At 45.0% G+C, this 14831-nt stretch overlaps 1 protein-coding gene across 7 annotated transcripts in view; it reads right to left on the bottom strand.

Moving 5' to 3' along the window:
- Positions 1 to 14831, bottom strand: part of sirt2 (sirtuin 2 (silent mating type information regulation 2, homolog) 2 (S. cerevisiae)) — a 120092-nt gene that overhangs the window by 31578 nt on the left and 73683 nt on the right. For all 7 annotated transcript variants that reach the window (XM_059985135.1, XM_059985134.1, XM_059985136.1 and 4 more), the window contains one exon: positions 8135 to 8264. In XM_059985135.1, coding sequence (XP_059841118.1) covers positions 8135 to 8264 — 130 coding nt within the window. The remainder of the gene's footprint in view (positions 1 to 8134; positions 8265 to 14831) is intronic.

Here is a 14831-nt window from a genome sequence, read left to right as displayed (position 1 = left end):
TTAAAAAAATAATTAGAAGGGAAAAGATGAAATATGAAAGCAAGCTAGCAAATAATATCAAAGTGGATAGTAAAAGTTTTTTTTCAAGTATGTTAAAAATATAGGACAAATGAGAGTGGATATAGGACTGCTAGAAAATGAGGTAGGAGAAATAATAATGAGGGACAAGGAGATGGTTGATGAACTAAATGAGTATTTTGCATCAGTCTTCCCTGTGGAAAATACTAGCAGTATGTCTGATGTTATAGTGTGTGAGAGAAGAGAAGTGGGTACAGTTACTGTTACAAGAGAGAAGGTGCTCAAAAAGCTGAATGACCTAAAGGTACGTAGGTCACCCGGACAGAGGAACTGCACCCTAGGGTTCTGAAAGAGGTAGCATTAAAGATTGTGGTGGCATTAGTAATGATCTTTCAAAAATCACCTGACTTTGGCATGGTGCCGAAGGAGTGGAAAATTGCAAAGGTCACTCCACTCTTTAAGAAAGGAGGAAGGCAGCAGAAAGGAAATTACAGGCCAGTTAGCCTCACATCAGTGGTTGGGAAGATATTAGAATCAATTGTTAAGGATGAGGTGATGGAGTATTTGGTGACACAGGACAAGACAGTACAAAGTCAATATGGTTTCCTTCAGGAAAAGTCCTGCTGAGGAACCTGCTGAAATTCTTTGAGGAGATTACAAGTAGGATAGATAAAGGGGATGCAGTGGATGTTGTGTATTTGGATTTTCAGAAGGCCTTTGACAAGGTGTCACACATGAGGCTGCTTACTAAGATTTGAGCCCATGATATTACAGGAAAGTCGCTAGCATGGTTAGAGCATTGGCTGATTGGTAGGATTCAGCAAGTGGGAATAAAAGGATCCTTGTCTGGTTGGCTGCCAGTGACTAGTGATGTTCCACAGAGGTCCACGTTGGGACCACTTCTTTTTATGCTGGATATAAATGATTTAGATGATGGAATAGATGGCTTTGTCGCCAAGTTTGCAGATGATACAAAGATCAGTGGATGGGCAGGTAATGTTGTGGAAACAGGTAGGGTGCAAAAGGGCCTAGACAGTTTAGCAGGATGGATAAGAAAGTGGTAAATGAAATACAAAGTTGGAAAATGCATGGTCATGCACTTTGGTAGTAGAAATAAATGTGTGGACCATTTTCTAAATGGGGAGAAAATCCAGGAATCAGAGATGCAGAGGGAGTCCTTGTGCAGAGCACCCCAAAGGTCATCTTGCAGGTTGAGTCGGTGGTGAGGAAGGGAAATGTTACCATTCGTTTTAAGAAGTCTAGAATACCAGAGCAGGGATGTGATGCTGAGGCTTTATAAAGCACTGGTGAGGCCTCACCTTGAGTGTTGTGAACAGTTTTGGGCTCCTCATCTTAGAAAAGACGTGCTAGCTTTGGAGAGGGTCCAGAGGATGTTCACAAGGATGATTCCAGGAATGAAAGGGTTATCGTATGAGGAATGTGGAGAAATTTCTTTAGTCAAAGGGTGGTGAATTTGTGGAATTTGTTATCACATGCAGCTGTGGAGGCCAGGTTGTTGGGTGTATTTAAGGCAAAGATGTATAGGCTCTTGTTTGGACGTGGCATCAAAGGTTACAATGAGAAGGCTGGGAACTGTGCTCGAGGAGGAGAAGTAAAAAAGTAAAAAAAAATGGGATCAGCCATGACTGAATGGTGGAGCAGACCAGATGGGCTAATGTGTTATGGTCTTAAGGTCTTCGCCAATGCCCTGTTGAGCAGCCTTACCTGCTTCCACCTCTCATGATGGGGATGTATGGTTGGACTTTGAGAGGACAACTTACAATGACCAATTAACCTACAAACCAGTACATTTTTGGACTGTGGGAGGAAACCGGAGCACCAAGTGGTCACAGGGAGAATGTACAGTCTTCTTAAATATGGTGCTGGAATTGAAATCCAAACTCCAGAATGCCCCAAGCTGTAACCCCAACCCTAACCCTAATGCGCTAGGCGACAGTGGTGCCCTATGGTGACTTGTATTTTTATAAGACCATTAGACCATAAGACATAGGAGCAGAAGTAGGCCATTTGGCCCATCGAGTCTGCTCCGCCACTCAATCACGGGTTGATCCAATTCTTCCAGTCATCCCCACTTCCCAGCCTTCTCCCCATACCCTTTGATGCCCTGGCTGATCAAGAACCCATCTATCTCTGCTTTAAATGCACCCAGTGTCTTGGCCTCCACAGCCGCTCATGGCAAAAAATTCCACAGATTTACCACCCACTGACTAAAGTATTTTCTTTGCATCACTGTTCAAAATGGACGACCTTCATTCCTGAAGTCGTGCCCTCTTGTCCTAAATTCATCTACCATGGGAAATAACTAATCTGTTCAGGCCTTTTAACATTTGGAATGTTGCAGTGAGATCCCCCTCTCATCCTCCTGAACTCCAGGGAATACAGCACAAGAGCTGCCAGATGTTCTTCATATGGTAACCCTTTCATTACTGGAATTATTTTCGTGAATCTTCTCTGAACCCTCTCCAATGTCAGTATATCCTTCTAAAATAAGGAGACCAAAACTGCACAAAATACTCCAAGTGTGGTCTCACGAGTGCCTTATATAGCCTCAGGATCACATCCCTGCTCTTATATTCTATACCTCTAGAAATGAATGCCAACATTGCATTCACCTTCTTCACCACCAACTTAACCTGGAGGTTAACCTTAAGGGTAGTGGTTGCCAACCTGCTGATCGCTATTGACTGGTCGATCTTTGAGAATTTCCCAGTAGATCCCAAAAAAAAAGAAAAATAAATACACAAATACCATTGAAAGATTTTTCCAGGTTGTGGGGTTTTAGTTCCGTTCTTTCTGCCCAGTGCACATGCGCATAGCTCCCCCGCACTACACAGTGTACTTCAGTGGTCCCCATCCACCGGGCCAGTTGCACCTTTCCTCATTCCCTGTCACGGCCAGTGTTGAACTTGAACCCACACAAGGTCATCAGTCGCCTAAACGCAGTGAAACCCTTGCGCCAGTGTTCGTCTCGTGCGGCCAGCAAGAAGTGCCGATGCTACTGGCCCGGAGCACGGCCAGCGGGAAGTACCGATGCTACTGGCCCGGAACGCGGCCAGCAAGAAGTACCGATGCTACTGGCCCGGAACGCGGCCGGCAGGAAGTGCCGATGCTACTGGCCCGGAGCGCAGCCAGCAAGAAGTACCGATGCTACTGGCCCGGAACGCGGCCAGCGGGAAATACCGATGCTACTGGCCCGGAACGCGGCCAGCGGGAAGTACCGATGCTACTGGCCCGGAACGCGGCCAGCGGGAAGTACCGATGCTACTGGCCCGGAGCGCGGCCAGCAAGAAGTACCGATGCTACTGGCCCGGAGCGCAGCCAGCAAGAAGTGCCGATGCTACTGGCCCGGAGCGCGGCCAGCAAGAAGTACCGATGCTACTGGCCCGGAGCGCGGCCAGCAAGAAGTACCGATGCTACTGGCCTGGAGCGCGGACAGATGGGCGCCGCTTCTAAACCTGTTTAGCACACCGAATGTTCGTGGGGAACCCTGTGCTAAATATTCGCAGACGACCTAATTCGGGCTCAGGGTTTCGTAAGTAGCAGAGCAGCTACCTCGCTGCGATCTACTGAAACAAACTTTTGTCGGCCGATAGATCCTACGGGGGGGGGGGGGGGGGTGGCAGGCGCGGGCCTGTCGCTCTCCTCACTCGGTCGGTCGCTTTCTCTGGACTGTGACCGCTGCGGCCCTGCTATGGGGACATCCGGCCCTGATGTTGTCCTCTCACCCCACCCACGACCAGCCGCACCTGGCCAGGGCGTCTGGTGGCAGGCGGGCAGAGGCTGGAGTTCGGGCCGGGAGGCTGATGAGGCAATGAAGCCCTCAAAACTGCTTCCACACCTTAAGTCCAAGTGCCCCGCACTTACAAACGCGTTGAGTTTTGTGAGCGGAAAAAACGTGAGCAGCGCGGGACAGCAGCTAGGTGCCGAGTGCAGCGAAAACTAAATTGTGGAATAGACTGGACATAAGGAACCTGCTTCGAGTATCGCTGTATTCTCGTCGTGTGTCTCTCATTACAATATCTCCAACATCATTTTCTAGCGGTGTGCAATTGGTGTGCATTTTCTATATGTGTGTAGTTGTTCAGTGTAACTGAAATAAAGCTGGTTCAGTACTTGGTAGAAGCATCCTAGTTCTTCTGCACAGGTGTCTGGCTCTTGAACTTGATTTTCTCTTAGGTTATATGGTATCATGGAATGTCCTGATATAACTTTATAGTCTGAGCTGGTTTTTAGTCCAAGGTAACCACAATTTCTTTATATGTTGTCTTTTCTCTTTGTTTGCTCTTTGCTCTTATAATGACCATAACCGTCTAATTTTATGCATCATTCTTGACTTCTGAAGAACCTTTGGATTGCAAAATCACCAGGATCCAGCACACTTTACAAGAAATCAGATCTTCTCACAACGCTATAGGATCTTGCTGTGAGCTCAGACCACCATCTAACCTTGCATCACAACACTGACTGTGTGTGGTATACTGCCGCAGCTGGGTTCGATCCTGGCTTTCGGTCCTGTCTGTGTAGAGTCTGCATATATTTGTTATTGGTGCTAGTTTACAAAGGGTAATCAAAAGATAACGGTAATGTCCAACACATCACTGGCACATCAAGGACAGGTATGCAGAAAGGTGCCAGTAAAAGGCCAGTAACATCATGAAGGATCCTACCCACCCTGCTCATGGACTGTTTGTCCCACTCTCATCAGGGAGGAGACAACATAGCATCCACGCCAGGACCACCAAACTCAAAAACAGTGACTTTCCCCAAGCAGTAAGGCTGATCAACACCTTCACCCACTAACTCCACTACTGCATTATTATTTCCCATCAGTAACCTTATGTACAGCCTAGCATCACAATCAATCTCTGTGTATAAGTACCTTACGTATTTGTATTTATTGAGTTTTTTTATTATTATAGTGTTCTTTATCTTTTGTGTTTTTTGTGTTACATCAAAGTTCAAAGTAAATTTATTATCAAAGTGCACCATCTACAATCCTGAGATTAACTTTCTTGAGGGTGTACTCAATAAATCCATAATAGAATAATAACCACAATAGAATCAATAGAAGAACACACCAACCTGGGCGTTCAAACATTGTGCAAAAGAAAGAAATAATAATAATGAGAATAATAAGCAATAACTCAAGAACATGAGATGAAGAGTCCATGAAAGTGAGTTCATTGGTGTGGGAATAGTTCAACCATGGAGCAAATGAAGTTGAGTGAAGTTATCTCTTTTGGTTCAAGAGCCTGATGGTTGAGGGGTGGTAACTGTTCCTGAACCCGGTGGTGTGAGTCCTGAGGCTCCTGTACCTTCTTCCTGGTGGTAGCATCAGGAAGAGAGCATGTCCTGGGTGTTGGGGGACTGATGATGGATGCTGCTTTCCTGCGACAGTGTTTTGTGTAGGTGTGGGTCTGGAGTAACATTTGTTTTCTCCTTAACACGTATGCACAGGAAATTACATTAAACAATTTGAGTCTTGAATTTTGTATCATATTGTCACATGTACCAAGATACAGAGAAAAACTTGTCTTGAATATTGTTCATACAGATCAATTCATTTCACAGTGCACATTGGTTATTTGTCAGTCTTGGTTTAAATACATTATTTTCATACATTTTATTGTATTTCTTTATTCCCCTGTAACTATTTCCAAGAAAATAATTATATTAATAAGACCATAAGATATTGCAGCAGAATTCGGACATTAGACCCATCAAGCCTACATCGCATTCCATTCCATCATGACTGATCCATTTTCCCTCACAGCCCCAATTTCCTGTGACTAATCAAGAATCAACTTCTCCCTTTAATATACCCAATGACTAGGGCCTCCACAGCTGTCTGCGGCAATGAGTTGCACAGATTCACCACTTTGCCAAAATAAATTCCTCCTCATCTCCATTCTAAATGAATGTCCCTCTGCTCCTAGGCTGTGCCCTCTGACCTTAGACTCCCCCACCATAGGAAACATTGTCTCTACATCCACTCTATCGAGGCCTGGTAACAAATATGTATAGGGTAACATCTATGAACTTTGACAATGAATTTTACTTTGAGGAAGACTTTGAGGAAGAACAAGGGAAAACGATAGCAATGCAAAATTGGAAAGCAGACGAACAATGAAGTGCAAGAACATGACGAGGTAGACGAGGCCAAGGGTCCATCTTACCATACAGAAGGTCCATGCAGGAGTTTGATAACAGGAGGGCAGAAGCTGTCCGCCCTGTGGTAAGGTCAATGCATCACAGCCCATGTGGAAACACCAATGCCTTTGAACGGAAAATCCTAGTCCATCACGGGTAAAGTGCTCTCCACCATTGAGCACATCTACATCAAACGCTGTCATAGGAAAGAAGCATCCATCATCAGAGGTCCCCACTACCCAGCTGCTCATTGGTGGGTCCAGAGGAACAATTATTTTGTTCTCCTTTATACTTGTGTATAGGAAATGACATTAAGCAATTCTGAATCCTGAATCTTGCATCTTATTGTCTCTCTTTTCTCCATTCTTGCTGCAGCCATCTGGAAGAGGTACAGGAGCCTCAGGACTCACACCACCAGCTTCAGGAACAGATACTACCCCTCAATCATCAGGCTCTTGAACTCCACTCACCCATCTTTGAAATGTTCCCACAACCATAGACTCACTTCCAAGGACTCTTCATATCAATATTTCTCAATATTTATTGCTTATTTTTTTATGTTTGTATCTACATAGCTTGTTGTCTTCTGCACTCTGGTTGAACACCCAAGTTGGGCAGCCTTTCATTGATTCTGTTATGGTCATTATTTAATAGATTGATTGAGTATATCACAAGAAATTGTATCTCAGGGTTGTATATGGTGACAGAAATGTACTTTGATAATAAAATTTACTTTGAACTTTCTCGCGAGTTGTACAAGGCCTTGGTGAGACCGCACCTAGAATATTGTGTGTAGTTTTGGTCCCCTAATCTGAGGAAAGACATTCTTGCCATAGAGGGAGTACAGAGAAGGTTCACCAGATTGATTCCTGGGATGGCAGGACTTCTATACAAAGAAAGACTGGATCGATTAGGTTTATACTCATTGGAATTTAGAAGATTGGGGGGGGGATCTTATTGAAACGTATAAAATTTTAAAGGGATTGGACAGGCTAGATGCAGGAAGATTGTTTCCAATGTTGGGGAAGTCCAGAACAAGGGGTCACAGTTTAAGGATAAAGGGGAAGCCTTTTAGGACCGAGATGAGGAAAAACTTCTTCACACAGAGAGTGGTGAATCTGTGGAATTCTCTGCCACAGGAAACAGTTGAGGCCGGTTCATTGGCTATATTTAAGAGGGAGTTAGATATGGCCCTTGTGGCTAAAGGGATCGGGGGTATGGAGAGAGAGCAGGTACAGGGTTCTGAGTTGGATGATCAGCCATGATCATACTGAATGGCAGTGCGGGCTCGAAGGGCCGAATGGCCTACTCCTGCACCTATTTTCTATGTTTCTCCCACATCTCAAAGGCAGAGGGTTTGGTAGATTAATTGACTGATGTACATTGTCCTTAGTGTAATAGGTGAATAGTGTATTCCAGGGGAGTGTGACAGGAATAAAAAGGAATCAGTGTACGATTAAAGCAAACACACACTTGGTCAGTGTAGAATTGAGGCTGCACGGTAGCGTAATGGTTAGCACAATGCTTTACAGTTCAGGCGACTCAGGTCAATTCCCATCACTTCCTGTAAAGAGTTTGTACGTTCTCCCCATGACTCATGGGTTTCCTCCAGGTGCTCTGGTTTCCTCCCACAGTCCAAGGATGTACCAGTTGGTAGGTTAATTGGTCATGTGAGGAATGTGACACTACTGGAGGCTCGTGCAAATAGTGGCTAACTGAGGTGTTGTAAGCCTCTCAAAGGTGGGAACAGGTAAGGCCAGCAACAGGGCTCAGGTGAAGCTGTACAGGCCAATCCTCTGTGCAGTGGATACAATGGATTACAGAAATATTGATCAACTCCAACCATACCATCGACTTTGGACGGGAAGAAGAAGAGACATTGTCAAAATGATGGATTTCCATCCTGGCACACGAGCTGGACAGGAAATACATCGTGCGTACTTACTTTTCATCCAGTCCAAGTTATACTGCTTCTTGCATGAACTGCTGGTGCAGTGGGAGGTGAAGAATGTCCCGTGCGCCTCTATCAGGTCCTCTTCTTTCAACCCAACTACTCTCTCAAGAGTGTCAATGTTCTAGTGCAGAAAAGGAAAGAACATCAGGAACAGAGGGTCAGGTTCCAAGTCCCTGAATGTTTCATGTCATCAACCTCTGAGAAAGATTGTCTACACTACAACCCTGAAGAGCAAGCTGGGTAAGGGTGACACAGTGGGACTGTTAGAGCATATTCTGGAGTTAGGGTATATAGCAAATAATAATTCCACTAGCAACCAATCTTCAGATTTGAATTTAAAACACAGCTCAGAACAATAGGCTTCCTGGAGCTGCCAGCTGGGCTCAATCACAAACATATACCCATCTATATGTTATGCATATACAAGAATGTGGCCTCGAGTCAATGGACATTAACATTCACTTTGGGTGTCTGGAGCCAAAGGAGATGTTTGAAGACTATACGCAATTCAAAGAAAGCATGGTAGATACATTGCAAATATAGAATGGTCCTGCTGCAACCTTTAAAGTCACATAATATTGGACTGAGAAGCCTCTTCCTCCAAGAGTCAACAAAAACAAGAGAAGATCTGCAGATGCTGGAAATCCAGAGCAACACTCACAAAATGCAGCAGGTCAGGCAACATCTGTGGAAAAGAGTACAGTCGAAGTTTCGGGCTGAGAAAGGGTCTTGGCCCGAAATGTCAACTGTACTCTTTTCCACAGATGCTGCCTGACCTGTTGAGTTCCTCCAACATTTTGTGTGTGTTCCTCCAAGAGCATCTCATTTTGTTGAATAAAATGCTTCTGTGTCCATAAGTCTCCTGTGACTTTGTTCACATTACAACACTACCATCTCACTGCTCCAGTGACTTGGGTTCAGTTCCGACCTCAAGTTCCATCAGTGTGAGGTCTGCACATTCTCCCAGTGACTGCATTGGTTCCCCCCACACGCCAAAGACAGAAGAGGCAAGGGTTAATCGGCTGCTCCTAGTAAATCAATGTCTAGACTTTAATATTCCTGTCCTTTGTTTTCAAACACTGCCATGTCACATCCTTCACATCCTTTCCTAACTCCGAATAGGTAAATGAGTTTATTATTGTTACATGTCACTAAGATTGTGATACGTGTCGCTATAGAACTGATTGTGGACTTCAGAAAGGGTTAAGATGAGAGAACATGAACCAATCCCCATGCAGGGATCGGAAGTGGTGAGAGTGAGCAATATCTAGATCCTGGGTGTCAATATCTCTGAGGACCAAACCCGGCCCCAACCTATCGATGCAGTTACAAAGAAGGCAATATTTCATTAGGAGGTTGGGGAAGATTTGGTATTGTCACCAAAAACACTTGCATATTTCTACAGATGTACTGTGGATAGTATTCTAACTGGCTGCATCACTGCCTGATATGGGGGTGGGTCTACTGCACAGGATCGAAGTAAGCTGCAGAGTTGTAAACTTCATCTGCTCCATTTTGGGTACTAGCCTTCGTAATAACCAGGACATCTTCAAGGTGCAATGCCTCAAAAAGGTGGCATCCATCATTAAGGACCCCCATCACCCAGGACATGCCACATTCTCATTGCTACCATCAGGGAGGAGGGCACAGGAGCCTGAAGACACACACTCAACGATTCAGGAACAGCTTCTTCCCCTCTGCCATCAGATTTCTGAATGGACATTGGACCCATGAACACTACCTCACTACTTTTTTATTTCTATTTTTTGCACTATTTATTTAATTTGACCATTTTATACACACTTACTGTAATTCAGTTTTTTTTCACTGTTATTATGTATTGCAATGTACCGTTGCTGCAAAGACAACAAATGTCATGTAATATGCTGGTGATATTAAACCTGGCTCTGACTGACAACAACGTTGCCAGGACTTGAGGGGCTGAGTTACAGGTGGAGGTTGGACAGGCTAAGACCTTATTCCTTCGAGCAGCAGTTTCTAATCTGCTTAATAGTATTGGTCCATGACATAAAAAAAGGCTGTGAGCCCTTGTCTCAGAGTGCAGGATACTGAAAGGGGCATAAGTGGGGTAAAAGCATTCAGCCTTTTACTCAAGAGTTGTGTACTAGAGGGCATAGATTGAGGTGAGAGGAATTCTGGGGAGCAGCTTTTTTACTTACATAAGGGTGGTATCTATATGGAATGTTCTGCCAGAGGAAATGGCTGAGGCAGATACGATAACCACTTACAGAACGTGGAATGTAGAATATAGAAAACCTACAGCACGATAACAGGCCCTTTGGCCCACAATGCTGTGCCGAACATGTACTTACTTTAGAAATTACCTGGGATTACCCCTAGCCCTCTATTTTTCTAAGCTCCATGTACCTGTTCAGGAGTCTCTTAAAAGACCCTATAGTACCTGCCTCAACCACCATTGCCGGCAGCCCATTCCACACACTCACCACTCTCTGTGTGAAAAACTTACCCCTGACATTTCCTCTGTATCTATTTCCAAGCACCTTAAAATTGTGCCTACTCGTATTAGCCACTTCAGCCCTGGGAAAAAGCCTCTGACTATCTACACGATCAATGCCTCTCATTATCTTATACACCTCTATCAGGTCACCTCTCATCTTCCATCACTCCTAGGAGAAAAGTCCGAGTTCACTCAATCTATTCTCATAAGGCATGCTTCCCAGTCCAGGCAACATCCTTGTAAATCTCCTCTGCACCCTTTCTATGGCTTCCACATCCTTCCTGTAGTGAGGTGACCAGAACTGAGCACAGTACTCCAAGTGGGGTCTGACCAGGGTCCTATATAGCTTCAACATTACCTCTTGGCTCTTAAACTCAGTCCCATGGTTGATGCAGGCCAATGCACCATATGCCTTCTTAACCACAGTGTCAACCTGTGCGGCAGCTTTGAGCATCCTATGGACTTGGACCCCAAGATCCCTCTGATCCTCCACACTGCCAAGAGTCTTACCATTATAAGACAATTGGACAGGTTCAGAACAGGGGTTCCCAACCTGGCATCCACAGACCCCTCGGTGGTGAACCTCCGGTTTCGAAGGTTACAAGCCAAACAAAGGCAATGAGATTAGCTTGGATGTGGGATCTTGATCAAGATGGACCAGATGGGCTGTGTTGTGTGACTCTGTACGGATAAATATTGTTTTGTATACCTCTCTCAGACTCTGAGTATCTCGAAATCTCTGTCCTGGACATTCCTCACATTACTCATTCCAGCACTGGTGGCTGTGCTTTCAGCTGCCGAGTGGAATTCTTCCCTAAACCTTTCAGCCTCTCTCTCCTGTTTTCAGTCTTTAAAGTCTCCCAGTTGGTAAAGATATTTGTCAACAGATCACTTGTAATACCAGAGGAAACAACACACTGGACCATTGCTACACCACCATCAAGAATGCTGACCGTGCTATTCCACACCCTCACTTCAGGAAGTCTGATCTCCTGGCTGTACTTCTACTCCCTGAGTACAGGCAGAGACTGAAGACTGAAGCACCAGTAGTGAGAACCAAGAAGGTTTGGACAAGGGAAGCACAGGAGGCCCTACAGGACTGATTTGAATTGGTGGACTGGACTGTATTCAGGGATTCATCTTCGAATGTGGATGAGTATGCTGCAGTTGTTACTGACTTCACTAAAACCTGTGTGGATGAATGTGTGCCTACAAAGACTTGCTGTACATTCTCAAACCAAAAGCCGTGGATGGTCAGGAGGTACATCGTCTGCTGAAGGCTAGATCTGTGGCATTCGAATCTGGCAACCCAAGCATATACCAGAAAACCAGGTATGATTTGTGGAGGGCTATTTCAAGGACAAAGGGACAATTTCGAATGAGGTTGGAGGCGACATTGGATGCACGCCAAATCTGGCAGGGTTTGCAAGACTTTACTTCCTACAAAGCAAAACCCAATAGCACGAATAGCAGCGATGCTTCACCAGCAGATGGACTCAATGCCTTCTATGCCGGCTTTGAAAGGGAGAATATAACTGCAACCCGAGGAAATCTGCAAATGCTGGAAATTCAAACAACAACACACACAAAATGCTGGTGGAACACAGCAGGCCAGGCAACATCTATAGGGAGAAGCACTGTCGACGTGTCGGGCCGAGACCCTTCATCAGGATGCTGCCTGGCCTGCTGTGTTCCACCAGCATTTCGTGTGCGTTGTTATATAACTGCAACTCCCTGCTGCATCCAATGACCCCGAGATCTCTGTCCCGGAGGCCAATGTTAGGTTGTCTTTTAAAAGGGTGAACTCTCACAAGGCGGAAAGCCCTGCGGAATTCCTGGTAAGGCTTGTATCAACCAACTAGCGGGAGTATTCAAAGACATTCTCAACCTCTCACTGCTATGGACACAAGTTCCCACTTGCCTCAAAAAGGGAACAATTATAACAGAGCCTAAGAAGAATAATGTGAGCTGCCTTAATGACTATCACCCAGCAGTACTCAGGTCTACAGTGATGAAATGCTTTGAGAAGTTGGTCTTGACTAGACCAAACTTCAACCTCAGCAAGGACCTCGACCCACTGCAATTTGCCTATTGCCTCAATAGGTCAACGGCAGATGCAATCTCACTGGCTCTTCACAAAGCTTTAGAGCACCTGGACAACACAAACACCTACGTCAGGATGCTGTTCATTGACTATAGTTCAGCATTTAATACCATCATTCCCACAAGCTTGATTGAGAAGTTGCAGAACCTGGGCCTCTGTACCTCCCTCTGCAATTGGATCCTTGACTTCTTAACCAGAAGACCACAGTCTTTGTGGATTGGTGATAACTCCTCCTCGCTGGCAATCAACACTGGCACACCTCAGGGGTGTTTGCTTAGCCCACTGCTCTACTCTCTCTATTCCCATGACTGTGTGGCTAGGCACAACTCAAATACCATCTGCAAATTTGCTGATTTGTTGGTAGAATTTCAGATGGAGATGAGAGGATGTACAGGAGCGAGATATGCAGAAGAAAGAGCTGATTGTGGACTTCAGGAAGGGTAAGATGAAGGAGTACATACCAATCCTCACAGAGGGATCAGAAGTGGATAGAGTGAGCAGCTTCAAGTTCCTGGGTGTCAAGATCTCTGAGGTTCTAACCTGGTCCCAATACATTGATGTTGTCATCAAGGGCAAGACAGCGGATATACTTTATTAGGACTTTGATGCGGTTTGGCATGTCAACAAATACATTCAAAAACTTCTATAGATGTACCGTGGACAGCATTCTGACAGGCTGAATCATTGTCTGGTATGGAAGGGCTACTGCACAGGACCGAAAGCAGCTGCAGAAGGTTGTAAATCTAGTCAGCTCCATCTTGGGTACTGGCCTACAAAATACCCAGGACATCTTCAGGGAGCGGTGTCTCAGAAATACAGCATCCATTATTAAGGACTCCCAGCATCCAGGACATGCCCTTTTCTTACTGTTACCATCAGGGAGGAGGTACAGAAGCCTGAAGACACACACTCAGCAATTCAGGAACAGCTTCTTCCCCTCTGTCATCAGGGAGGAGGTACAGGAGCCTGAAGACACACACTCAACGATTCAGGAACAGCTTCTTCCCCTCTGCCATCAGGGAGGAGGTACAGGAGCCTGAAGACACACACTCAATGATTCAGGAACAGATTCTTCCCCTCTGTCATCCGATTCCGAAATGTCTGAACACGACCTCTTTTTTAATATACATGATTTTTTGCACAATTTTTAATCTATTCAATATGTGTATTCTGTAATTGATTTACTTATTTATTTTTTTCTTCTCTATTATGTGTATTGCATTGAACTGCTGCTGCTAAGTTAACAAATTTCACAACACATGCTAGTGATAATAAACCGGTTTCTGATTCTGATGTCTCTTGTCCCTCTTCCTTCCCTTTCTCCCATAGTCCCCTCTCCTCTCCTATTAAGTTCCATATTCTTCAACCCTTTATTATTTAGTTATTTATTGATTGAGATACAACACTTCATCGGCCCTGCGAGTCATGCTGCCTAGTATGCCCCAATTTAACCTGTGCCTAATCACAGGACAATTAGCCTACCAACCTGAATGTTTTTGTACAGTGGAAGGAAACTGAAGCACCCAGAGGAAACCAATGTGGTCATGGGGAGAACATGCAAATTCCTCATAGGCAGCAGTGAGGATTGAATCCGCATCGCCTGTACTGTAAAGCGTTGATATAACTCCTATCCGACTGTGCCACCCCATCTTCTCCATCTATCCCTCCCAGCTTCTCATTGCATTCCCATCCATCTTCCCCTCAGTTAACAGCTGCCTTCCCCTCTCCCTACCTTCTTATTCTGGCTGTTTCCCCCTGCCTTTCCTATCTTGATGAAGGGTCTCGACCCAAAACATCGACTGTTTATTCATTTCCATAGATGCTGCCTGACCTGCTGAGTTCCATCAGCATTTTGTGTGTGTCGCTCAAGATTTCCAGCACCTGCAGAATCACTTGTGATGAAACGTCTCTCAAACACTGTTACGGCTGCTATCTTAACAGTGCGGTGCAGTTAATTCATCATTTAGGTTACAAAAGAAATTGCTAATTCTCATCATTTAGGTTACAAAAGAAATTGCTGGGGATATCTTTTGTAACTGTGCAGAATCCTTGTTTTTCTCCCTGGAGATTTGGAGTGTGAATGTGGATAATGGATTGGGTAACAG

The sequence above is a fragment of the Hypanus sabinus genome, chromosome 11 (assembly GCF_030144855.1).
Source record: "Hypanus sabinus isolate sHypSab1 chromosome 11, sHypSab1.hap1, whole genome shotgun sequence".
NCBI lineage: Eukaryota > Metazoa > Chordata > Chondrichthyes > Myliobatiformes > Dasyatidae > Hypanus > Hypanus sabinus.
The sequence above is the reverse complement of the archived record's forward strand: the minus strand, read 5'-3'. Positions and strand labels throughout refer to the sequence as shown.